Genomic DNA, 27,922 nt, shown 5'->3' with positions numbered 1-27,922 from the left:
TTTTTATAAGCATCACTCTGCTCTTCTGCTAGAGGGAAACACACTCAACATGAGACAAACTGCAGGTAAAATATTACAATGATTCAATTATGTATTTTTACTTTCTCCATCTATTCTTGTTTTCTGGTAAAATCTTCTGTGTTCATTTTACTCTGAAAGTGTACACATGGAACCACATAGATCGACCCATAACGACGTGCTGTCGATTCATTTTTTACATTACTGTAGCTTTCTTCACTTAAACTAGTACTTTTCCACTTCTGCTGTGACGATATAGGGGTTTGTTTATTAAAGTAGGTATTATTCTTCATTTTTATTTAAAATGTTAATAGTGATTTGAAACTGAATTAAATTAAATCCATGTAACTTTATCTTTTGACCTTCAATTCATGAATTTGCATCCGGTAAGCTAATACTGTAGTTTTTCACTTTGGGACGGGTTATAATTTCTAAACTTACATATATACATATAATAGCTTTTGCATAAAACGTATGATATGTTATGTAATGACCACCAATCATTGCTTTACTGTCAGATCAGTCAGTGTGTGCACAGTGCACTGTGCATGTTGTGCAGTGCCTTAGTTCCCAAGCAGAGTAAACATGCTGTTAATGTGACTGGTCTGGAAGGCCAGTTTAAAATGTCCGCCATGGCAGAAGGTTTATGGCAGGAAAAAGGGAAAAACAAACACTGGGCCATTAGCCCACAAGAACTTGCAGTTAACCAGTTCCGGTTTGTGATGAGTCAGCTTGTGATCTGAGAGAAAATGGTATTGGATTTCTGTCAGGAGTTTAGGTTCACAATTCACATGTTTCAGAGAGAATATCAACTATAGGTTTGATTGATTGAAAAGGTAATTATTTCACAGTATGCAGAATGGGTACATTTCAAACAAAAGCACAAGTCAATACAAAAACTGTTACTGTGGACGACACGACACCATGATTAAGCATTACACTTGTTTACAAAAGGGTCCACTTGACAGAAAAAGACTCGCTTGTATATAAATGAAGTAGAACTCCTGACCGAGACTTAAGAAAACATATTTTCTTTTCTTTGAACATGCTAAGTGCTCTGTGCTCAAAGTGCAATTAAAAGTAGCAAACGCTTCGGTCCTAAGAACTTCGTCAGTGTTATATCGTTACAACAAGGTCCACCATTTTCAATTAATCAGAACATTTCATTAAGGTCCATATCATATCAACACTGAACATGGCCAACATTTGTTATTCAACAGCTTCACCTATTTGCACATCAGCATGGGTTAACATTGTTTTCTGGCATAAATCATCTATCTGATACTGGAAACATATAGGAGTATACTCTTATAAAATTATTATTTTAGGCCACACTATATACTGAGTATTGACAGTAGGCCTACCTAGATGAACATGGTCACTTAGTAATAGCAAATTTTATTTCATTTTAGCTTGAACTAAACTATTTATGATATAAGATACCACCCAGAAAACTATTTGATAACCAACTAGCAGGTTTCCATGACCGCAAATGAGTACCCCGATTTCTCCAATTGTTCTGTTCTGATCTGGTCAGACCCATCTACTGTATCTCTGAGGCATGTTTCTCTTCAATTCTCTGTTGAACATTTAGAACGTAGGTTTTTTAAGCTTCATAATAGAGAGGACAAAGGACGAATGTAATCATGCACTGGTCGTAACCCAGCTTTATGATGCCTTGACAGATAAATGTAATCTGCTGCTACAGTGTTAAATGAACTCAAGCTGATGTCTCACCTCAGTTTAGTGCAGAAAACCACGACGCATATATTGTTGCTGTAGCTGTAAGTTTGAATGAATATTATTCCTATTGTGCTTTGACTAATGATATTGTGTATATTTGTTTGTTAGTGAATCCGAAATGTTACCATCACTGGCCAGATCTATTAACATTGGCTCATCTGTCTTTTTAAGGTCTGGTGGAATTGATAGGATTGACAGAGTAAGTATTGCTTTTCATCTCAATATTCCTCATCCATAATAACATTTTTCATTATGGTATTTCTTACACTCTATCCTACTATAACAGTGTGTAAGAGACCATAATGAAATTGACACAATGAAAAGTGTAACATTATGTGCCATTAGAGTTCCAGAAGGTTTCTTTAATATTGTATTTTCCTCTACTATGCCTGCTGACTTTTGTAACTGGTAGTACGCTTTAAGACTTTGGGCCCAAGATAAGCTCCCATGTGCACAGATAATGACTTGTGCACTGTGAATATATGCTGTGTATAATAACCAATGCCATTATATAATAATCTATGCATGTCAGACTTGAAGTTAAATGATTCCTTTACGTCAAATGTATGCTATGTACTTATCACCTGTTTACCAACTTGATCATCAAATACCTTGTAACTGATAACTTGTCATATGTTATTGTTTGAAGGAAATTTACATTCAACCCAAAGGAGGGAATAGACAACCCCATCATGGTCATGACAGACGATGCAGGTATTGTAGCCTACTGTATGCACACATTAACCAGTTTCCAAAGCTGGTTGTATTTCTGAGTTAGGAAACAGTGCTCAGAGATTCTAGAATCTATATGATATCAACTGGAATCTTCCTCTTCATCAGATTGGACTCCCACCCTGCGCCTATGTGTTCTCAAACGAGAGGAGGGAGAATCCTATGGATTCCACCTACGTGTGGAAAGGGGCTGTCAAGGTCATGTGATCAGAAAGGTGACATCATGGGGCGTGGCAGAACGCAGTGGTCTTCGGGATGGAGATAGGCTTCTGGAGGTCAACGACTGTTTTATCGATAATGTTTCTCACCCTGAGGTGAGACTGCTTTGTAACTTTCATAACTTTATGGCACCAAAACGGACTGACATATTAAGCTAAATGCATTTTGACTCATTCTATGTGTCACTTTATTTACGCACAGGTGGCCAGGAAGATAAAGCTAAGTGGACAACACCTAGGTTTGTTAGTGTTGGAAGGGGATGACTATGACCAGGCTGTATCCCGAGGTCTGGACCTCAGAGCATTGGCCATGGCACACAAGGGGGAAGGTCGCAAAGCACCCAGGCTCTGTCACATCATCAGAGACCCAAATGCAGGCTTGGGCATCAACTTCACACCAGTAGATGGTAATGAATGTGATGGTCATTGTCATGTTAGTACCATAATGATGTCCAATGAAAAACATTGTAGGTGTTTATAGAATAAAATGCCTTGAAGGAGAATAACATTCATACAATTCAATGGTATTTACTGCACTACTGATATTTACTGTTCCTGACTTTTAGGAGAGAAGGGTCGATTTTCTGTTGGCCTGGTGACTGGAGGCGCAGCAGAGAAGGCGGGAGTGTGTAAAGGAGATCGTCTGGTGTGGATGGACGGAGCAATAGTGTCTGACCTCACTCACTCTGCATTAAGCAAGATGGTAGGAATATCCTTTTTTACATTCCACTCATCACAAAGCTGGCCATACACTCTTATTTCTGCTCACAGGAATCTGTGGAAACATTTCAATGAATTAATAAAGTTTACTTGGTAACAGGTGAAGAAATTTGGCCACCATATCACCATCTTGGTGATTGACAGTCAGAGTGAGAGTAACTACATCAGGCACAAGATGCCTATTCTGCCTGCCATGGCGATCCCACATAACGTAGGTTACGTAGGTAACCACGGTTATGTGAGCGATTGGATCACTCCAATATATGATAGTTCCGTCCGCAGGCGGAGCGTCGAGCGGACTTACCGATGATCCCGTGCTAACAGCCACGGGAAAATGACGTGTGAGTGAGGCACCGCCTCCCGAGGTTACTTTGCTCGCACACGTCATTTCCCCTTCCTCGTACCCTTTCCGAGGCGTGATAGATCACCGCGACTATAATTGGAGTGATCCAATCGCTCACATAACCGTGGTTACCTACGTAACCTACGTTATGTAGCGCTATATTGGATCACTCCAATATATGATAGTACACTACCAGATCAGTCGGGGACCTATCAATGAGAACAAGAGCCAGGCCCTCCCGGTGGGAGCGGCCAGCCCCAGCTCAATCACAAAGAGGGGCCCACTGTCTCCGAAGGAGCAGAGGCCACCCCTAAAACGGCTTGTTCCAACCGGTTCTCAGGGACCACATTGACGCGGTAGAACCTGGTGAAGGTACTAGGCGACGTCCAGCTGGCTGAGGCACAGATGTCCGAAAGGGGGACACCCTTAAGCTGCGCCCAAGAAGTAGCCATGCCCCGAACCGCGTGCGCCACCACCGCGGGCGGCAGAACCTGCCCCACCGAGTGGTAAGCACCGGCAATTGTATCAACAAGCCAATGTGAGAGTCTTTGCTTTGAGAGGCCTTGGCCCAAGACTCTATCACCGTAGCATACGAAGAGCTGATCAGTCAGTCTGACCGCCTTCGTTCGCACGACGTAGGCGTCCAGAGCCCTCACCGGGCAGAGGACGTGAGGAGCATCACCCGAGCCCTCCCCACTCAAGGGAGGGACATAGGCAGACAGGTGAAGAGGCCGATTCACATGTCCCACGGACAGAACCTTCGGCAGAAAGGAGGAATTGGGTCGCAAAGTAACACTCGCTTTACCAGGACCCATCTGGAGACACTCTGTGCTCGTTGAGAGCGCATGGAGCTCCCCAACCCTCTTTGCAGAGGTGACTGCCAAGAGAAACGCAGTCTTCCATGAAAGGTGCTGAAGAGAGGCAGTATCCAGGGGCTCGAAGGGAGGCTTCCCGAGTGCTGAGAGCACCAAGCCAAGGTCCCACGTGGGGACCTGAAGAGCCTTCACTGGGTGGAGGCGCCTTACTCCTTTCATAAAGCGTGACAGCAATGGATGGTTACCCAGCCGTCCGTCAAAGCCATCAGAATGGCATGCAGAGATAGCAGCCATATACACCTTTAGAGTGTTGGCCGCCCTGCCCTCGTCCAGCAGTGACTGCAGAAAGTGTAGCACAATCTGAACATCACAGTGCTCCGGGTCAGCACCACAGGTCGCGCACCACGTGCGGAACCGGCGCCAACAAACCTGGTATGTTGCAACCGTAGACGGGGCTCTGGAACTCTGCAACTTATGTAGAACTCCCTCTGGGAGACCTAGACCCGACCACCTGCGCCTCTCAGGGGCCAAGCCCATAGCTGGAGGCGATCGGGGCGGGGGTGCCACAGGGCTCCCTGAGCCTGCGAAAGCAGGTCGGGCCTCTGAGGCAACTGCCACGGTGTCCCCGCGACCAGAGACAGTAGCACCCTGAACCAAGGGCGTCTCGGCCAGCGTGGGGATATCAGAAGCAACCGATGTCCCTCCCCCTCGACTCTGTCCAGCGTAGCCTGGATCAGGGGGAAAGGAGGGAAGGCATAGAGCCGCGTCAGCGGCCAGTCGTGAGCCAAGGCATCCAGGCCCAGAGGCCCTGGAGGTTTTGCCAGTGAGAACCAACTGGGGCAGTGAGCGGTTTCCTGGGAGGCAGGCAGCTGTTCCACAGCTGTTGCACGACCTGAGGGTGGAGACGCCAGTCCCCCTCTCTCGGTCCGTCTCTGGACAGCATGTCCGCTGCAGAGTTCTGGACCCCCGGGACATACGTGGCCCGAAGAGATGGGAAGTGAGCCTGAGCCCAAACTAAGAGCTCCCGCGTCATCTCGTGGAGACGGTGGGACCTCAACCCACCTTGATGGTTGATGTAGGCTACAACCGAGGTGTTGTCCGACCGCACCAACACATGCCGGCCTTCCAGATGCTGAAGAAAATGCCGAAGCGCCAGGCACACAGCTCTGAGCTCCAGCACATTGATATGTTGGACAGACCATGGCGGACTCCAGCGGCCGCTGGCCGCCATGCCCCTGTACACAGCACCCCAACCTTCCAGAGAGGCATCGGTGCACACCAGTTCCCTGCGTGTCATCCTGCTGAGCGCCCTCCCTGACTCCAAGAAGGAGCGGGCACGCCACAGAGTGAGTGCGAGCACACAGGACTTCGTCACCAGGAGACGACGATGTCTGTGTCGCCGCAGATGCAGCTTGTGGGCATTGAACCAACGCTGCAGCGGCCTGAGATGAAGGAGGCCTAAGGGGACCAGCGACGAGGCCGCTGTTAGCAGGCCCAGTAGGCGTTGGCAGTCCCCGACGGACACTGTCCGTCCCAGGCGGAACCGGAGGAGAAAGGACAGAATCGTCTCGACTCTCTTGGCGGGCAGACTCGCCCTCATGAGAGATGAGTTTATAGCCATCCCCACGAAGACCACGTCTTGTGAAGGGGACAAACGGCTCTTCTTCTCGTTCAGGACCAACCCTAGCTCCTGGATGTGTTTTAACAGGAGGCTGGTGTCCCTGGCTGCGTGCTCCATGGACGGAGCACAGAGGAGCCAGTCGTCGAGATAATTCAGCACCTGAATGCCCATGGAGGAGAGGGGCTCCAGAACCGCATCCATGCATCTTGTGAAGGTGCGTGGTGCAAGAGAAAGCCCGAAGGGAAGTACCTGGTATTCGTAGGACTCTCCCTCGAAGGCGAACCGGAGGTATTTCCAGTGGCTTGGATGGATGGGCTCTTTCATGAGCCCACACTAGAAGCTCCCGCGTCATCTCGTGGAGACGGCGGGATCTCAATCCACCTTGATGGTTGAAGGCCACCACCGTAGTGTTGTCTGACCCGACCCACACATGCCGGCCTTCCAAACACTGAGGAAAATCCCATAGAGCTAGGCGCACAGCTCTGAGCTCTAGGACGTCGACGTGTCGGACCATCCGTCCCAGGTGGAACCGGTGGAGAAAGGACAGAATACTTTCACTGCTCTGTCTGTCCTGGCTTGGCCGGCACCTTGGAGCGTAAAGACCAAGTGTGCAACATAGGAGCCCAGCAGCATGGCTGCATTAAGGCGGGCCACAGCGGCCAGGACATTGACGTGCCGTTCAGGAGCTGGTGACTTGTCGACTCGTCGCAGGTCCCAGCAGCCATCGTACTTCTCTACGGCGTCTGACAGCCGGAGTGCCCACAGCAGGGAGACTGCCACCGCCGGTGGGGTCTTGCCCATAATCTTCCACACTCACAGGTGGGAAGTGGCCATCCCGGTGCTGCACCGTCCCAGATGGGGGAGGCGATTGTCACCAGGGAAGGAGCCTTGTGGGTCGACGGCCTCTAGCCAGGATGCATAAAGCGAGCCAATAGAGCCCGTCAGGTCGCAGGCTCGACAGCGCAAGGGGAAAGGTTGACTACCTAGTCACCTCCCTACTAGGTCACGCCTAAATGTCGTCGGGATCGGACTCGAGCCCGCGACACGCTGTCGGGCCGGGATACCAGCCTAGATGCCTGGACCACAAGGCCGGCCCAGGCCAGAGTCCTGCCACCACTGGGTGTGCATGCTCTAGGCCCAGGCAACAAAGCAGACACAGTGCCCGATGGGCTGTGGCCAGCTCTAAGCTAACAAGCAGCGAAGGCTATCGCCAAAGCTAGACTGTATAAACCTGCATCACACGTCGTATATCAGCCTTCGGCTCATACGGGTGACAGGACAGAAATATAATATGTACAGTATATTATATATAAAGCTTTATCGCACTTATTCAGGCGATAGGACAGAAGTATAATATACACCGTCACTTGTGTATTAATATACTGGTAGCAAAAGGCATCACACACCGTACCTTGGCCGTTGGGACATACGGGTGATGGAATACAAACCGCAGTTTAAACTGTGCAACGTAAAAATATATATATATATAAGGCTGTATCACACGCCGTATATCAGCCTTTGGCTTATACGGGCAACAGGCCAAAATTATATTATATACACCGTCACTGATGTAATGTAACGTACACATACACATCAGACTTCACCACACACCGTATATCGGCCCTTGGCCTATACGGGTGACAGAAGGCAAATATATAGCATTTAAAGCTGCATCAAACACCGTATATCGACCCCTGGCGTATACGCATAATAGGGTAGAAGTATAATACATAGTTACTGTGTAACGTGCAATATACTGGCAGATAAACCTCAGCACCCACCGTATATTGGCCCTGGCCTATACGGGTGATAGTCTACAGACAACAGTCACCTGTCAGCTGTGCAACACAGGAACACATAAAGCTGTATCACGCACCGTACATTCGCCTGTGGCTTATACGGGTGATAAGACCTTATATACCCGGTTACCTGTATAACGTCTATAATATACAATATATGCTATATCACACACCATATATTGGCCTAGCTTTAGCTCATATGGGTGACAGCACAGAAAGAGTTAAATATACAGATAAACAGTTACTATTGAACTCACAAATGTATAAAGCTTTATCACACCGTACGTTAGCCCGTGGCTTATACGGGTGACAAGACAGAGAATATTATATACCCAGTTACCCTGTAACGTATATAATATACAACATATGCTATATCACACACCATATATTGGCCTAGCTTCAGCTCATATGGGTGACCGACAGCACAGAGAGATAAATATACAGATGAACCGTTACTATTGAACTTACAAATGTATACATGAAGCTTTATCACACCGTATATCGGCCCTTGGCTCATACTGGTGACAGCACAGAAAATATTATATACGCAGACACCCGTGTACGTCTAGAATATATAGTATAACCATATCACACACCGCATACTGGCCCTTGGCTCATACGGGTGATAGAATACCAACAAGGGTCAACTGTGCAAGGTATAAATATACAAGGCTGTACTACACAGTATATTGGTCCTTGGCCCATACTGGTGACAGCACAGAAAACATCATATACGCAGACCTGTGTATATATAGAATATACAGCGTAGCTATATCACACACCGTATACTGGCCCTGGGCTCATACGGGTGATAGAATACCAACAGGAGTCAACTGTGCAACGTATAAATATACAAGGCTGTACTACACAGTATATTGGCCCTTGGCTCATACTGGTGACAGCACAGAAAACATCATATACGCAGACCTGTGTATATATATAGAATATACAGCGTAGCTATATCACACACCGTATACTGGCCCTGGGCTCATACGGGTGATAGAATACCAACAGGAGTCAACTGTGCAACGTATAAATATACAAGGCTGTACTACACAGTATATTGGCCCTTGGCTCATACTGGTGACAGCACAGAAAACATCATATACGCAGACCTGTGTATATATATAGAATATACAGCGTAGCTATATCACACACCGTATACTGGCCCTGGGCTCATACGGGTGATAGAATACCAACAGGAGTCAACTGTGCAACGTATAAATATACAAGGCTGTACTACACAGTATATTGGCCCTTGGCTCATACTGGTGACAGCACAGAAAACATCATATACGCAGACCTGTGTATATATATAGAATATACAGCGTAGCTATATCACACACCGTATACTGGCCCTGGGCTCATACGGGTGATGGAATACCAACAAGAGTCAACTGTGCAACGTATAAATATACAAGGCTGTATCACACAGTATATTGGCCCTTGGCTCATACTGGTGACAGCACAGAAAACATTATATACGCAGACCCATGTAATGACGTACGTATATACAATATAACTATATCACACACCGTAGCTGGCGCTTAGCTCATACGGGTGATAGAATACCAACAAGAGACAACTGTGCGATGTATAAATATACAAGGCTGTATCACACGCCGTATATTGGCCCTCAGCTCATATGGGTGACAGCACACAAAGAGTTAAATGTACAGTTTCCATGTTAACTTCATAATATGTGTAAATAAGTATAATATACAGTCACTTAGTTGCAATGTATAGTATAGAGAAACTGTGTCACACCACTTAGTAGCCTTGGGCTTTACAGGGGTGACAGAATACAAATAACCAGTTGCTCATGAAACTTACAAATGTACAAAGCTTTATCACACATGATAAAAGCCATATGGTATACAGACACTTGTGTTAATGATATAGTATAGGAAGACCTTATCCCATACCGTTTATTAGCCTTTGGCTTTATACGGAGGGACAAACAGGACAAAACAAGTAACAATACTTTGTGTAGTGCTTGTGCAACTGCAATGTGAATTAGCACCGCAGCCAACTGAGCTCTCGATCTCAGCTGTGCCTGGTGTACTGCGTCATGTGAGCGGTCGATTTAATACCCGCGCTATTCTGACGGATTTAAATCACCACAGCTCCTCACGGAGAGCGAGTCACAGTAACGAGACGGGGGGAGCAGAGAACGCGTGGCGTCTCCTTCTTCCCCTGGGAGACGAGTCACTATAGCTGCCCAGTGGGCTAGCGAGACACGCTGCGCACCGTCTATAGGGAAGGCGTCCGTTCCCGAAAGTGAGAGCCGGGAGGGTAGGGACCGGCAAACAGACAGACAGTACAGTACAACGAAAGACAGCTAGTCCAACAAGGGCAACCTCCTGACGCCGCGGCACGGGCGACCGGCCCGTGCCACCGTAGCACGGTGGTGTTTTTAGCTAGTAGCTTCCAACACACTGATACAAGAAGGCAACTCTGAGAGGAGCCAAGCTGGCTGCTCAAAAGGAGTTATACGCTTCTTACGGTAAATACCTTAGTCCTTACCCATCGACGACGCCGAGGAAAGAAAAGAGGAAGGGGAAATGACGTGTGCGAGCAAAGTAACCTCGGGAGGCGGTGCCTCACTCACACGTCATTTTCCCGTGGCTGTTAGCACGGGATCATCGGTAAGTCCGCTCGACGCTCCGCCTGCGGACGGAACTATCATATATTGGAGTGATCCAATATAGCGCTACATAACCTACCTCACAGAGCCAGAAAGATCCATCTTGGCCTTGAGTCTGAAGGCTGCGGATTCCTCCTAAGGTTGGAGAAGACATCGTCGGGCCGTGTCGGTAAGGAAAACAAATAAGCGCAGTGCTCAAGTAATGTTTATGGTTCATGGCTTTTAAAGTCACATTACAATACAGCTGTGGCAACAGTGCAGGCAGTGCCGTTCTTGTAGATAGAGCCTCCTCTGCGTGGACAAAAATGTAAATACAATACGAGTGTACAAATGTAACCAGATGGACCCCCATGCATTTGTATAATCTCAGAGTTAAATTAATACTCTCTTAATAAATAAAAAAGAATAATGAAATTTGACAGTGTAGCAAAGGAAAAGCATATTGCAAATAGCATTATTGTAATAAATCAATCAATAAAAACGGTCTCCTGTCTAACTGTGTGTGTGTGTGTGTGTGTGTGTGTGTGTGTGTGTGTGTGTGTGTGTGTGTGTGTGTGTGTGTGTGTGTGTGTGTGTGTGTGTGTGTGTGTGTGTGTGTGTGTGTGTGTGTGTGTGCGTGCGTGCGTGCGTGCGTGTGCACACAGTAGGTCATGTTATACGTGAGGTGGACAGCGACAGTCCAGCAGAGAGGGCCGGTATGCAGGAAGGTGACCTGCTGCTGGAAGTCAATGAAGAGTTAATTGTGTCACTGACGCATGAGGAGGTTGTGGACCAAGTGAGACACAGTGGACAACAAGTCACTCTTACCACCATCACACCCCAAGGGCTGGGGTTCTACTCACGGGTACAGTGTGATCATCATTGGTGGAAAAAGTACTTTTACTTAAGTTTTTACTTAAGTAAAAGTATCAATACTGCTATAAAGAAATGCTTCTTTACAAGTAAAAGTCTGGAATTCAAAATTTACTTCAGCAAAAGTACAAAAGTATTTTCATCAAAATGTAGTTAAATACACAAAGTAAAGCTAGTCATTACTCATTATGCAGAATGTCTCATTCAAATATTAAAATATTTAGAAAATAGCAGATATACAAGCTCACAACACGTTGCAATGCAATGCGTTGTGAGCTTGTAGATTAGCCAAAGTTTAAATAGGGCTGAAGTGGTTAATGTATGTTTTGTAATAATAATCAAAAACTACAAATTAACTAGTAACTAAAGTTTTCAAATAATTGTAGTAAAGTAAGTTAGTAACTAATATTTGCCCCTGAAATGTAGTGGAGTAGAAATAAAAGCACTGGAAATTGCACTGGAAATATAATACCTCTAAATTGTACTTAAGTAAATGTACTTAGTTACTTTACACCACCAGTGATGATTGATCATTAACTAAAGGTTACTTTAGTAATTAGTAATTACAGGTCTTTAATCAAATGAGCAACCATTTTGTGAAATGATTTGAAACACCTAGGACAGTGGTTTTCAACCTTTTTAATATCAAGGCCAATTATTTATTCTGCATTTGAGCCACGAACCACCATTTGATGATATTTAGCGTCTCAGACACACAACTAAAGAATATATTTTGTTATCTTTGGATACACGATTTTGTCCACATAATTCCATGCTGTATTGATGTTGGTACCATAGGAGAGATAACAGGCAAAATAACACTTATTGTACATTCTCGAATTGTGTAGAATTATTGTAAATTAAGTAATGCAGATGTTTAACAATAATGTTACTCTTGAGAGTAAAATGGAGTGTAAAATGGACCCTTATGGTTATGGGTCCATTTGGTTTCATTTTATGCTCTCAAGAGTTAAAGATCTAATAAGGGTCCATTTGGTTCCAACTGGGAACTAGCTTGAACCCCCTCATGGTTGAAAACCACTGACCTATAGGACAATGGCTTACAGCAGTGGTTCCCAAACTGTGGTGCGTGCACCCCTTGTGGCGCGCGACATGAAATGTCTAATGGTGGTGCTATGGTTTTATTTTAAATATATTAACATATTATGCCAATATATGGCAAGTATGCAGCATATAGCCTATGCTGCATATATTATGCCATATTCAGGTTCATATATGTGCATATATGTGGATAAAAAGGAAATATATGTCTCTAGATAGCATATGTAATTTATATTTCCATGTGGGGGGTTGCCTCAGCTAGGTCTGGAGGTAACAGGGGGTGCATGGCCAAAAAGGTTTGGGAACCGCTGGCTTACAGCAAGAGGACTGACATAATAGATGTTTCCTTTTGACTTTCTTTTTTTCCCCTATACAGTTGGGTCTATCCCCACTTCTCTTTTGTGAGGAGCATAATGCTGTTGAAAGAGAACAGGAATGCAGTGCGCCAGCATCTCTTGTAATAGAGCATACGCAGAAAGAAGGACCAGCTGACATCCACAGGCGGCGAAGTTGTTTCCTTCAGAAAGGCCCTCTGGGCTTTGACTTTAACTTGAGCTGTATCCAACATATGCCTGGTACCTTTATCAACCAGGTAAGAAAGACTCAAGGTTCAAGGTTTCTTTAATTTGTCTCCTGAGGGAGAAATTTGTCTTGGACCCCAAGGACCCGCCCTGCAGCATACAGATACAGATCTACAATACAATACAATACAAGACAACAAAGGCACACAGTGACCCGTACAACATTAAAAAACCACACACCACCATACCTAGTGCAAAAGAGGAAGAACATCACCTCAAAACCTTTGACCCCTACCCTGTCTGCCCTCTGCAAGACTACTGTGGCCTGGGCCGTGGCTCAGCGGTCCAGGCACCTTGGCCGGTAGCCCGAGTCTGGCAGTTTGCTGCGGGTTCGACTCTCGATCCCGACGGCCTTTACTGCATGTCACTCCCCCATCTCTCTCCCCCATTTCCTGTCAGCCTACTGTCTGTCCCTCTATAAAAAATATAAAATATAGGCGAAAGCCGCAAAAAAAACATTAATGACATGTTGGCAAAGAGTAGCAGTGAAAGAGTGCTCAAAACTGGCCACAGTTGAGAGAGAGAGAGAGAGAGAGAGAGAGAGAGAGAGAGAGAGAGACACAGAGAGAGAGACACAGAGAGAGAGACAGAGAGAGAGAGACAGACAGACAGACACACACACACACACACACACATGTGGTTAACAGTGATGTACTGTCTTCTGATCTTGCAGGTGGCTCTGGGGGGCTCAGGGCAGAGAGCGGGACTATTAGAGGGGGATGTGCTGATAGAGGTCAATGGACATAATGTCGAGGGAAAAGATCTGGAAGATGTGATTATGCTGGTGAGGGAAGGAGGGAATTTCCTCTCCTTGATGGTTATGGATAGAGATGGCTACACCACGTTGAAAGAGAGTCAGAAGGCGGCCTCTACGACAGAGTTTCATGAAGTTGAGGTAAAGAAATTATGTGGCTGGATTAAAAGTAAGTCATGTTATTTTGATTTTCTTTGATCCATTTTCTTCTCTCTTTTTTTTTTTACTCCACAGGAGGACGAAAATGTTGAGATATCAGCCTTGTAAATGGAAAATAGCCAAGCACTCATGATGGATCATCATACATTTTGTCTTTACAGTATATGCCTTGATGAATTGAATACACAGGACTGTAAACAAGCCTATATCGATTTTTTTGTTATCCTTTTAGCATTATTGTATAAATGTATAACCTATATAATTGTATAACCTCTGTACCTTTTGCAAACTGTTAATAAAGTATTCAACCAATCAATCAAACTTCTACTTAAGCTGTACAAGGAACATCTACATCTTAGATCTTAAGACTGGTAGAGAGCTATTCTTACTGTATTATTATTACTGCAGCAACGTATGCTTATCTGTTGGGCCTTGGGGATCTGTCCTGGAATTCTGGATCAATCAGAAGTTGATTGATGAGGCAAATAGGAGTCGAGCAATATTCTAGGTGATGGTTATGCTTTATGTACATGATATCATATGGGAGAAATACAATAACACTCAGTGGTCAGTGGTAGCCTAGGGCTACTCAACCTCAGGCCCGCGGGACCATTATGACTGGCCCACCAATGAAAAAAAAAAAAAAAGAAGAAAAATAAATCTGGAAAATGAAATAAAAATAAATAAATCTGAATGAAGTTATCTTTAATTACATTATTATAAGTAATACTATTAGAGTTGTACTATTACTCGAACGAAAATAAAAGCTTGGGGGGGGGAGGGGGAGATGCAATGCAAATGAAAGACATATACTGTGTATCCCTATTCCCTGACATAATTTTATAGCTAAACGGACAGAATTCTATTTTATTTGAATGATGAAACCCAGCTGCCATTAATAGTTGGAAATGGAAATGGAAATTGCGGAAATTGCGGAAATGGAAATTGCGGAAATTGCGGAAATTGTAATTGCGGAAATGGTGGAAATGGAAATTGCGGAAATGGAAATTGCGGAAATTGCGGAAATGGTGGAAATGGTGGAAATGGAAATTGCGGAAATTGCGGCAATGGAAATTGAGGAAATTGCGGAAATGGTAATTGCGGAAATTGCTCTTCACTTATAGCTATCTATTTTCAGGTAGATTGTTTTATTTTACTCAGTCAGCCATATCACTACTCATTTTTTTTCATGAAAAAGGTCATAGCTGGGTAATCTATTTTCAGGCAAATTGTGTTTATTGTATTTTATTTTACTCAGCCATAACAATTTATTTTCTGTTAACCAACTTGCTCAGTTAGTGTTATAGTCTTAGCCAATGAGCTTCATCATGTCAGTAGGCTAATACTGACCTGATGGAGATACTATAGGATAGAAACGTCTCAATTAAGTGATTCTCTACCATGCAATTAGTTTCTTTGGCCTATCGAACCCGCTGTCTATGTGTGTGTAATTTACGCAAGACTGTAATGTGTAATTAGGTAGGCTATATGTTTGAAGCATGTTTCGTTATCCAATGACCCATAATCGTGACATCAGCCTAATCAGCTTGCATAAGACATGATCAGCATGTAACTTATATTTTAAAATATATGTTGCCTGGGTCACATAATAATAAAAAAATGTTCAAATAATTAGAGTCAGAGGAAATTATACAGACATTGTATATTTTTGGTAGAACTGGAACATATTTTCCTCCGAGATGCATATACATGTGTTCTTATATGCTCTATTAAAATGTAACACAGGGTACAATGTTACTTAATTCATAGTAGCACAGTTCTCATCATTTTCAATTATTGTATTCTTCTTACTATGCAGTCTATACAAAACACAATGCACTCATTTAAAATGACTGTTGCTTTATTTCCTTACCCCATATCAGATTTAAACCCATAGGTATAATATATGTTTAAACCCCCATAGAAAGGCTATAGGACATTTCTAGGATTTGGACATGACATTGTCTGGCAATGTCATGTCCAGTGACAATCACATAGCCTACTGTATGAAAGTTAACTGCCATTAAAAATACACATATAAACCACTGGGGGCGCAGCAAGAAGCTATCTATCTAAAGAAAAAATGATTACCATTATAATGATTTCCATGTCTGGCTAACAGTAACATTTATAAATAGCTATTTATTAATATCAAATTATCAACTGGGTAGTGTGACATATCGAGGATTTTCATTGGCTCCTGCTGCTCTTGTAACCTCACGTCACCTCTTGCAAAAAGTGCCAGGTCTAGTGTGTGTGTGTGTGTGTGTGTGTGGGGGGAGGGATAAAATTACAGGCAGGTGCGTGGCCAGCTACATTAAATTCGTGGGTCCTTCAGCTGGAGGTGACATTCATTTGACAGATTGTCAGATTCAGGTAGTAGCAGAAACTACATTCTCGGTTCATTATCATGGCACAGGCGGTACAGAAGTTCGTGGCAAAAGTACCCACATTGGTCGGCGGTAAGTAGATAATGTTTTGTTCTAATGTTATGTCTGCATAGCCTAAACGAACACAGATGAGATGGCAGTGACGCCGGCCGGCAGTTGCTTGCTAAGCTGAGGCTAGCTATTTTGATCTATGTCCATCCTTAATTGTTGACCTAGCCTCAGGGATAACGCTGGTATTAGGATGTACAATTTGTCTTAAAGTTAGCAGTGTGGTGTATACAATTCCCAGCGAAATGAACGTGCATTATAACTTTGAATATATATATATAATTATATATATACACAGTTACATTTGTTAGCAGCTAGCATGCAACAACACGCTACATCGCAGCATTAACGACCCTTGGCATCAAACTTGTAGCCTAGCTATGTAGCTGGCGGACAGTGTCGTCCTATTAAATTCACTTATGACTGCTGTCTTCTTTAGCCGCTGTCACCTACTCCAGACCCCGGTTAGCGACCTTCTGGCATTACGCTCGTGTTGAGCTGGTTCCTCCTTCTCCTGCTGAGATCCCCAAAGCTATTGAGAGCGCAAAGGGTCTCGTCAAGAGTTTCCAGACAGGCGGCATTGGACGAACGACAGTGAAGGTGAGGAGGAGATATTGGCCACATTATCTGTTGCCTGAGTTGTGCAGTGCAGGTTTTTTGTTTGAACAATATGAAGCTGCTGTTGATTCCTGTTTGCTTTAGCTGTGTTTTGTTGTACTATTATTCAGTGAAAGAACTTGAGAACAGTTTGCACTGCAGATTCAGGGCAGAAGACAAAATTCAACATTTTGGACAAAATGACCAATTTTAGTGCCCATTCTTCTTGTATCGACTGGACCAGGGATGTGGGAAGTCTTGGCCCCTTTTGGCACCCTCGGTTAGCTTTTCTGCATTTTGGACGTCGCTACCATAGGGTCCCTCGTAGCTTATTCCACCCTCCATGGGATGCAGATTTACATACTCTGTTCAAGGAGAGCCGCGGTGCCGCTTGAGTGTTGGCTGAGATGTTTCAAAGATGCATAACACAGCTATAGGAGACAACGGAAACGTGTACGAAACCACATTAACCGCCGATGCCGTTTTTTATCTTTAAAAAAAAATTTGCTTCTCTCTCCTCTCTTCCTTGACTTCCTTATTGACTTCCAATTGTACCGCCTCCCGAGCGGAGACTGGCTAGCTGCACGTCCTAGTTACTGCCTCTGATTGGACTATCGCGTACATGCAGGATGTTTATAATGCTGTTGTGTCTTGGGAGGCGGAACATGGGATGTGAGGAAAAGAGAATTTCAGAGAAGCCAAAACAAAAACAAAAAAACTTAACAGCAACACCAATTAGTGCCGCTTCGCACACGTTTCCGTTGTCTCCTAAAGCTGTTGTATGCATCTTTCAAACATCTCACCAACACTCAAGTGATGCGGCAGGTCTCGGTGAACAGAGAGTTGGTAAATCTGCGTCCTATGGAGGGTGGAATAAGCTACGAGGGACCCTAGGGTAGCGACATCCAAAATTCTGAAAAGCTAACTGAGGATCCCAAAAGGGGCTAGGGGAGTCTTTGAGGTAGAATTATGGTGTTCACTTGTTACAAGAAAATAGTTCTGACATTCCCCTCTGGTTATACAAACGAGATTCATCTAATAAAGAAGGGTTAACTCTGTACACGCATCAGTCATTAAAAATGACGCATGAAAAGAGAAGGCAAGCAAAAATGTTTTCTGCAATGATGCAGGAAACATATTTTTCTTTATTACAGGAAATTATAGCAATTGAAGCTGTTAGATGATATCCACGTTAACTATTGCTTGAGTCGTCTCTCTCTCTTTCTACATGTGCCGTGTGCTTCCAGTAACTTAGCAAACTGAATGAGGTATTGGTGAATTAAATTAAACTGAAATAGTCTTTGACTCACACTCTGCTTTGATGTTTACGTTTCAAAGGTGGTGTACCAATACCAGATTAATGAATAGCTATCTCTACTAAACTACATGAACCTTAGCTCTGATCCATAGCTCTAATGCCTTTGCATTAGAGCTATGCTACTCTCGACTGCTGGAATGCTTGCCTTATAACACGTTCGTCCTCATTTATTTTCTGCCAACCTCACGGTGACCGCTTGGTGGGGCGTTTCTTGTGTTTGTTTTACTACGAAATTTGAGAATAAGGTTAGACATAAATTTAGGGTTAGGTATAGTTTTACTGGGCTTAAATTTAGGATCAGGTTTACTGAGGTTACGTTTAGGAATACCAGGCTGAGCAGTTCTGCTGGCTGTACACCCGGGGTGATTGTGTTTTCAGGCGAGTGTCTGTTCAACATAAGTATTATGTCACGCCACGGTTAACCGTGGATATTGACCACCAACATTCAACATGTTTAAACTTCTTACTGTATATTTGTCTTGTAAATTAAAACTTCCTAGTGTTGTCAAGCTGAGCTGTGCCATCATGCAAGGCAATCAAGTGATCACAAACCACACTGTCAAATTTGTTTTTGTTGGCATGGCAGCTTGTTTGAATTTACTTATGCATATGTTTTAATCCGTTGTTGTGGCCTTTCAGACCGGCTATTTTGACAGTATACAAATGAAAGCTACAGCTGTTATTTAAATCTTGGTCCAATCTTTCTCTCACAGGATGCATTAAGAAATGGACTGGTGGCCACCGAAGTGTTGATGTGGTTCTATATTGGCGAGTGCATCGGCAAAGGAGGCGTTATTGGCTACAATGTCTGAGTTTTGGACTGTTGTAATACTTTCTGCTGTTCTGAGCATTGTATGCTCGACTTAACACATGTATCATGGGAACCAATAAACGTCTATTGTTAAGAACTACACTGTCTTAGTGCTTACTTGACCTGTTTGGTTATACATACATTATTCACATCACCTTTGGAGTAAGATGAACACTTGCTTTATCATATGCATAGTTAGTTTGGCAGTTCAAGAAAAGGTCTTCTGGTTAAAAGTAAATCATTTTCTAAATGGTTACTCACTCAAATATGTATGTTGAATTGAAATCTGTTGAAAGGAAGAAAACGTGTTGTGAAGTAATTAAAGGTGAGTGGTTAAAAAGGCATGTTCTCTGTTGTCCATGATTGAAATGTTCTTAAAGCTACAATCCATACATCCATGGTCTTGGTCTCACTTCCCTGCAGAGCCGTAATTGTAACTATGTTTGAAATGCATTCAAGATGGTGTCCTATAGTGAACAATGAAACTCCGGCGCACTGCTGCTTAAAATAACTTGACATGGTCAACCGACAGGTGTCCTACCTTGACCAGGGTCTACATTTGCTAGATCTGTACTGCTTTAACATTCACTACCATACAGTTACATCATTTATTCGTTCAGTCCTGGATTGTAGCTATGTGAGCACAAAAACACTCAAACTAAAAAGAAAATCCTATGGCAGTGCCAGTGGTTCTCATTTTCATGTCAATGATCCCTACTTAGTGTGTGTGTGTGTGTGTGTGTGTGTGTGTGTGCGTGGGGCCATCTGAAAAGATGTCTGGAACCCCCATACTAGATTTTGATTAACATGATTAAAAAAATACTCGTTTCAATTATTTCAAAAATAGAAGTGATGTTGGTGTTGGCTTGTAGATCGGCTCTAGCAGAGTTTAAGTGGTTCAACTTGCGTTTATGCTTTTATTTGCTAATTTAGCTCGGTGGGGACACCCTTGAAACTTAGAAATGCATATTTCTAAGTTCTAGTATGGATGTTATTTACATAATCGCATAACCTTGTAGGGAAATTCACCATGAAAATGATCAAGTTTACTCAAAAACAGGTTACCGCTGAAAAAGCCAAATGCATATTAACAAAACCCTGATCTCATCATTTGGCTTAACCTTTATCCTCTGTAAAGTGCTTTGTAATCATACATTGTATGTACAACTCTTATCTTCCTGTCTATCTTCCTGTTTGATGTTGATGTTAGGATGGCATCAAAATGAATTACATCCCAGTTATAAAATCTTTCAGTGATGACTTGATCAACCAAAAGATGGCGCCATGTTCAAATGCTATGCACTGTTATCATTCATTATTTGCTCTGATAAATGGGGAGAGAGGAACAAAGTAAATTATAATGCACACAAATCACAGCTTTTTTAATACTCTTTATTGAGATGTGAGTGATTAATTATTAGTAAAACAAGCTTATATACTTTCTGTGTAATAATTACATTATGGTTGTCATTCATATCAATAAACTAACTAGACTTTAAATAAATGTAACATTATGTAAAAACAATTAAAGTTAACACTTTTCAGTAAATTGCTCAATATTGGTGTTATTATGCTGGAATAATTGTTTCAATAACGGCTCATAGCCATGTTACAGTTATTGTAATTTGAGAACATGTACAACTTATTTTAATCAATGCATAGGTTATAGCCTATCCCAAAATATACACGCACATTAAATATGATCTGCAAAACTTTGTACATTTATAGAAATCCATCAGTATGTGTTAAGGTAAAAAAAAACAATCATGTAGAAAACTTCAAAAGGCAATGTGTAAATAGAGTTTACCAGTAACAAAACATGAGCAAAATATTCAGCTTTGTGTGAAGCGAGCGGTGCCTTTCATCACAATGATGACGTCTGATGATGTCAATAACATGATGTCATGGACATTCCGTGCTTAAACGGACGAACAGACAGAAAGCTGTCTATTGAGCGGCAGCACCGCTCAAAAATAGGCAGTTAGTCTTCACTTAAGTTGGCAGATATTGACCGAGGTTCCAACTCCAAAACCTGGATAGAGGGGCTCAACAAATGTGGTCTCGAACCTGTGCAGCAATGTCATGGTGTTACTTATGCTATAAAATGCCAGGATGCCTGCGCCATGATCCAGGTACATTCCTATCCTGGGTGAGTGGGGACCAGTGATGGCCTTGTCCACTCGATTATGCCAGGCGGAGTAGCCAGTGTCTGAGCAGAGGAGACTCCAGGACTTATCGTTGTAACCCAGCAGACACAGGGAGCCTTTACCCTTGCGGCTGATGCTTTTGTAGGCCACTCCCACGGAGAACTCGCCACTCCACTCGATCTCCCAGTAGTAGCGGCCTCCAGATAGAGCTTCTCGGCACAGCACCTGGGCAAAGCTGTCAAAGCGCTCTGGGGCTTCACCATATGGCTGGAGGTCCCTGGTCCTGATGACCTTCCTGTTGTTGTCGGAGATATGCAGCTCTTTGTAGGCAGTGTTGCCATCAAATCTCAGCTGGCAGAAGTCTGAATGAAGATAAATCAAGCAGTTTATTATCCTGTGTGATGTTGTGACTTTAAAACACACTAGGCAAACGTAATGGCTTCATGCTTACATTTCACAAAATCTGCTCTGGATTTGGGCTCCGGAGGTGGAGCACTGTCCACTGTAATTTCTTTGACTGGAGATGGAGAGAAAATCGGTTATATTATATGTTAATGACCTTTAATTATTAAAATTTGGTCTGCCTCAGGTAGTACAACAACATAATAACTAATCTCACATAATATTGTATTGCTGTAAGAAATGTATATGTGCTCACCTCTGCTCCTTCTGTCTAGCGTCCGACTTTCTGTATTGTAAACTGGGATCTCGTTCACTGTAATATGTAAAACATGTATACTGGTAAGAAACAAGTCTTCAGAATTTCACTGACTTTAATGCATCAAGGTTTGCAGAGATGCTTTAAAATGTGATGCAGTAGGCCTATGATGCAGTACCTGACTTTGAGATCTTCAGAAGTTCTTCTCTGCCATACTCCTCCAGACGGTCTTTGATCTCAGCCACAGCTTTCCTGGCTGCCCCAAAGGAGAAGTCGGGGTTCACAGTTACTCGAGGTATAATACCATCATCAGTGGGGGTGCACAGGTAGTTGAAATTCTGTTGATCAAAAGCAAAGTTTTCAGAATAGTCATTCAGTACATTTAGTATCCTACAAAAGCGTATTAGGAAATGTTAAATATTAGGTTTGGACCTTCAGCCAGTGTCGTAGTGAAAGGAATGTGTAGGTAATGAATGTAGCCTACAGTAGAAATATGCAAAATATAACATTCAAAGTAGCGCCATTGCCAAAAACAAACAGAGGGCAGCGCCTAGTTTTATTGTTTTTCATAGATGCACAACAGACACTGACTAATGAGCCATTATGTGAAAGTTGACACCCACATGAATGAAGCTTTTAACAATCCAATTTCTTATATTGAATAATACTTGGACAAAAAATATAACTAAGTAGGAAAAAAAACTCATGAATTATCCATATTTTTAACAACTGAATTATTACAAAGGTTTTTATGGGGCCGTGAGGGGTCCCAGTTGGAAAGAAGAGAAAAATAGAGAAAATAAGTCTTTAAAAAAAAATATATATATATATATGAAAATAAATATTGAAATTAAAATTTGTTATTGTATATGAAATGGACTGACCTGCAGGAAGTGGATGTGGTCGTCAGTGCTATACAGCTGCTTGAGACCGGCCTCTTTCTTCTTCAGTTCATCAATCTCCTGCTCCAGGCGCTCGATCAATGACTCTGCCTGGTTGAACGCAGCCTTCTCATTGATGCCAATCAGCTTGGTGACCTCTGACCTCATCCTCTCAATGGAACGAATCATCTCCTCAAACGTCTTCTGGCTCTCCACCATGGCTCGCTGCGCTGAGCTCTGGACAGGACACAGGAGGTCACGTCAGTAACCTTCAGATTACTAGCTGCATCTCATTTCATAAGGTTCAAGAATTACAGTAAAGAATCAAGCTTTATTTTGATTTATTTTTTCATTAACATAACATTATTGTCAAATTCACACAGTTTTCCCCAAATAGCAAAGAATGGCTATATCTACAAGCTCATAACACGCCACAATGCTACGTGTTGCGAGCTTGAAGGTCAGCTATCCCTTGTAGGACAAAGTATATAGAGGCTTAAGTGGTTAAGCTGACAGTTTGTGTCATGATTTGTCTTCCTTGTGAAATTACTGTAATCATATTAATGAATGATGATGATTGATGATAGTTGACTCCTTACTTTCAGTGAGTCCACGGCAGTCTTCAGTTCGTCCAATTCCTTCATCCTGTCCTGGCATTTCTGTCTAATCTCAGCTTGGGATACTCCTAGGAGTTTCTGTGGATCCAATGAGAGTGAGTGTACATTATTTACATCACACAATGACATCCTTTGGAATCGCAATCACTATAGTGTGTTTCTTAACCACTTTCAACCTGGCGTCCCTATTTTTATCATGTCATTAAATAGACAAAAATATCAAAAATAAACCGATCGACACAGCAAGCCTTTACACTGGCTATTTTCGGTATTTGGCACAGTATAGTGGTAGTTAAGCACTCCATAAGTGACATTTCATCTAAATTACCATTTCACTTTGCTGTGTGTTGCATTGACTAAATTCTAAGTGTACTATTTATTTATTTCACCAGTGTTCATGCATGCTTAATTATTGTGTGTTTTTGTACTTAATGGATCAAGGATGGGGGAATAAATGGGGGATTGTTAGTGCATGTTTAATAATGCCCAGCCCAGAGAATCTTTCTAGTATGGTCATCTTTTATCTCTGGAGGATAGAGTGTATGGGGGGGGGGGGGGGGTCTCCAATGGAATCTTGGTCACGTCAGGAATGTGAATCTACCACTGGGCCTGGCTGACTTTTAAAAGAGATGTCTCAAGGTGCTCACACACACAGTACTGTCATACAAAACAGAGGGCTTCTAATTCCGCTTTTACTCAAGCCCACCAACCCATTCTTCAAGATAAGCTTGAGGAATGTGGAGAATCTGGGGGTGGGAGGTGGATTAGAGGGGGAGGGGAGAGAGTGAAAGAGAGGAGTGAGATGTGGGAGACTGCAGGTTGTAAATCTCGGGATGAAACAAACCAGACTCCCCATTTCGTTTAAAAAATACCCTCCCAAAGAACTTCAGTCATTACTTCATCCCACAACAATATTATGTCTTCTTTCACATCCTGGGATGTCATAAGGCCATCCCACGCATGTACATTCTAAGCGCTCAGAAAGATTCAGATTTATAGTAGGTATTGCTATTGCCCTACTACTTGTCCACACTGATTTGCATGACACATTAGGGAGTTGTTTGAATGCGCGTAGTCATGGTTACAATCTGGCTTTGTGATTGGTTCACTGGCAGGAGGTGTTGAAGGCCTTGACTTCTTGTCCTGGCATTCCAGTATCACCACTGCCCCACTCCCACAGGTGGGTTTCAGTGTAGCGGGTGGTGTGGGTGAGAGGGGGAATTCTAGTGTATCGTCTGTGCACTAGAAGATACACTGGGCACTGGCTCACAAATACGCTTTTAAATGAGTGTAAAGAACTGACAATAACTGACTCCTCCAGTCCTAAACCAGCCAATTGGAGAGTTGCATTTGTTTTGGCTGTGAATGCCTGCCAGGCTAGCTGATAGTACAGCTGAACTAGGTCAAAGTACAGACACAAGAGATACTGGGGAGGGGACGGGGGGGATGGCTGATGGGAATACTAACACGTCCGCTTTAACGCAAATGACTTCACCGATGAGTGAGTGTGCAAGGATGTGTAGCTTTTCAAGGTGTGTCTCGGCGAATAACTTTGAATCTACTATGCAACAGCAGAGCACTCCCCTGAGTGAACATTGTTATGTGCCAAGCTGAGTGGTCTCATATATATCATAACTGTAAAACTGTAATATATCTTTTATACAACTGTTATCTCCCTTAAGTACAATGAATACCTTGGAATTACACTTAAGTGTACAGAGGCAGTTGATCGAGGTGATTTCTTTGATATATTATTGACACAAGGCACCTGTCCTACAGCATGACAGTGATGTACAGTATTTTGGCTCCACTTTAACAGCTAGGATAGTGACTTAACAGACGGGGGTTAAACATTCCCTACCTGTTTCTCACTCCTCTCTGCCTCAGCTGAGACGATGTCGTGGCCCCTGTGTTCGCTGACTGTGCAGATAGCACAGATACACATCTGATCTGTTCGACAGAACAGCTCCAGGGACTTCTGGTGCTGGGGGCAGATCTTCCTGTCCAGGTTCCCTAGTTCATCCACCAGCTTGTGCCTCTTGAAAGTGGCAGATTCATAGTGGGGCTTCAGGTGTTTCTCGCAATAGGATGCCAGGCAGTTCAGACAGGACTTCACTGCCTTGAGTTTCTTCCCAGCGCAGTAGTCACAAGGCACATCGGATGGCCCAGCATAGTTGTTCCCTGGGGTAGAGTTCACGTTGAGGTTCAGTCCACTTTTCTTGATCTTCTCTGCCACCATGGTCAGTGTGGCGTTGGGTCGTAGCACAGGCCTCTGGGTGAATGTTATCTTACACTGAGGGCAAATGTAGATCCCTGTGTAGTCAGCCTCATTCCAGTAGCCACTGATGCAATCCATACAGAAACTATGGCCACAGGGGATAGCCACAGGGTCCCTCAAAAGGCTCACACATAATGAGCAGTTGAAGTAGTCTGGAGACACCGGATCAGCCATCACTAAACAAAAACAAAATACAAGCAGTCCAGCAATAACAGAGAGAATGCCAGTCGTATACAGAGATAGTGCCTAGTGCGCCTGGGAGCCCGCCCTCAAGAGTGTGGTACAACCTGCCAGAGACAGGACCTACTTGTATTTCTGAATTCCAGAGGTTATTGATTGAAAGCAGACTAGGCCCTCCCCCCTGTGCTGTGAGTATATCGAGCCCAGCCCAGTTCAGATAAGCAGGTTGAGCGAAGGCTACAGGAAGATACTAGAGAGAGAGAGAGAGAGAGAGTGGTTGAGAGGGGGCGAGGGAAAGAGAGGGCGGGCTGTTGAGAAAGGGGGTAGGCTGAGAGAGTGAATGAATGAATGAATTGTAAAATGCACAGATATTGTGCCAGACAGTTCTTTTCATCTTGTTATTGTAGTTACCACTATATACCACAGTCCCTATTTAGTTGTTTAATATTTGTAATTATTGTTCAGTTCCATACAGTTTTTTTCCCCCTCCTTTCTTTTGTAAAGATTTATATTATAATGATAGAGCTTTGAGTTGGATCTTAACCTGGGATAGCTGCGGGAAGGACTATAGCCTTATTTATGTAGTATGCACTCTTACCAGTTGAGCCACTTTAGTGGCCCCTAGTTCCATACAGATTTTGTCTCTAAATATCACAAATGGTTGCTATAGTTATTTCATTGAATACACTTCAACAAGCATAAATGGACCATATTGTTGTGAATATTATGTATTCAGCGTCTTTTTCCCCCTCCAAAAATGTGTAATTATATCAGAGTTTCAGATAACTCCAGGCGTTTTACCAGAGAACTATTTAAGCACAACCCTTGAGCTAGTGGTATATTTACACTGTAGCCAGTCTGACCAGTCAGGTCGGTTTTAGCAGGTGTATATGTAACAGGTATGAAGATATGTGCTCTGAGTGAAACAGAGTGAAAATATTCACTTTGTAGGCCAAGAAAGCCACACAACATTCCCGCCAGGTGAAAAAGGTCTAGTGAGGTAATAGATGTTTTGAATATTTTTGTTTGTACTACAGGTAAAATTGCATTTTTAAAACCCAAAACATCCTCCTTGTTTCTTTGATTTATTGATAACTCAGACAGAACTTGTAGATGACACATTCACTACCCTGGTATGTTGTTAAATCATATCAGCTAAAAAAACCTTTAGTTCTATTAAAATGTCAACGCGTAAAATATGTCCCTATAGGTAAAAATAATCTGAAATTATTGTTTTGTAGAGGAAAATGCTAATTTAAGATTGTGTAAAGTACACAGCCTTCAATTTAGCTCCACCTTCAATCCACGTCTTACATCATTTCACACACAGTTTCGCCTCTCTCCATATTTGGTCAGGTTTCTGATAAGCCAGTTTTGCTTTGCTTCCTGTTTTTTTTTTGTTTTTTTTGAGATAACGTTTGCTGAATAAATGGAGCTCTCTGTGCTTACAGATTAACTACCTGTTATTTGGAGAAGAGCAAATTGGCTTGGCTGCACAGAGACAATATGGCTTTGATTTTATGTGAGAAGAAGCTGGTTTCCAACAAATGACAGAAAAAGCAACAAATAGCCATTAATTAATTTATTATTATTAGGGGTTCAAGCCCAAAGGGCTCAAATCCTTGCTATTTGTTATTGTGCAGATTTTTCTCTTTGTGTTGCTGCATTAACAACACATTTGACAACTAAAAAATGTGTCCACGACCCACAAATGGGTCCCGACCCAGTGTTTGGGAAACAGTGGTCTAGATGGAAGGCGATCAGTGGGTAGGCATGCTCGCATGGATTGGTAGATGGACCGAGTCTTTGACCTTTTGAAGCATCCATTGAGTAACTGCAGCTTGTTGGATATGTGGAGGGGCTGTTTGATAAGACAGGAAGCCAGGGGAATGGTTTTGAACGAATAGTCCTGGTTATGGTTCTCATGGTTGTG

The 27,922-nt window shown here is 43.1% G+C and overlaps 3 protein-coding genes across 3 annotated transcripts; 2 read left to right on the top strand and 1 right to left on the bottom strand.

Moving 5' to 3' along the window:
• Positions 1-650: 650 nt before the first annotated feature.
• nherf4b (NHERF family PDZ scaffold protein 4b) lies at positions 651-14,268 on the top strand (the record flags this gene model as incomplete). Its single annotated transcript, XM_080781107.1, has 16 exons — positions 651-660; positions 1,933-1,960; positions 2,411-2,475; positions 2,602-2,807; positions 2,914-3,118; positions 3,278-3,414; positions 3,532-3,642; positions 4,335-4,563; positions 5,530-5,634; positions 5,787-5,935; positions 6,298-6,424; positions 10,721-10,825; positions 11,301-11,500; positions 12,947-13,162; positions 13,825-14,046; positions 14,140-14,268. The coding sequence occupies 16 exons, from the start codon at positions 651-653 to the stop codon at positions 14,170-14,172; spliced, it is 2,148 nt and encodes a 715-aa protein (XP_080637233.1). The 3' UTR covers positions 14,173-14,268.
• A 2,093-nt stretch (positions 14,269-16,361) lies between these two features.
• On the top strand, positions 16,362-19,325 carry atp5l (ATP synthase, H+ transporting, mitochondrial F0 complex, subunit g). Its single transcript, XM_080780726.1, has 3 exons — positions 16,362-16,526; positions 16,942-17,102; positions 19,131-19,325. The coding sequence occupies exons 1-3, from the start codon at positions 16,475-16,477 to the stop codon at positions 19,227-19,229; spliced, it is 312 nt and encodes a 103-aa protein (XP_080636852.1). The 5' UTR covers positions 16,362-16,474; the 3' UTR covers positions 19,230-19,325.
• A 1,315-nt stretch (positions 19,326-20,640) lies between these two features.
• ftr82 (finTRIM family, member 82) lies at positions 20,641-26,206 on the bottom strand. The gene is made up of 7 exons (XM_080781255.1): positions 25,393-26,206; positions 23,514-23,609; positions 22,918-23,151; positions 22,212-22,371; positions 22,034-22,090; positions 21,827-21,892; positions 20,641-21,737 (listed from the first exon to the last, which is right to left on the bottom strand). Exons 1-7 carry the CDS (start codon positions 25,981-25,983, stop codon positions 21,217-21,219), a joined length of 1,725 nt encoding a protein of 574 aa, XP_080637381.1. The 5' UTR covers positions 25,984-26,206; the 3' UTR covers positions 20,641-21,216.
• Positions 26,207-27,922: the final 1,716 nt, after the last annotated feature.

Source organism: Protomyctophum bolini, assembly GCF_963924005.1.
Source record: "Protomyctophum bolini genome assembly, chromosome: 13".
Classification (NCBI taxonomy): domain Eukaryota; kingdom Metazoa; phylum Chordata; class Actinopteri; order Myctophiformes; family Myctophidae; genus Protomyctophum; species Protomyctophum bolini.
Note: the sequence above shows the minus strand (reverse complement) of the source record. Positions and strands in the feature narration are given on the sequence as shown.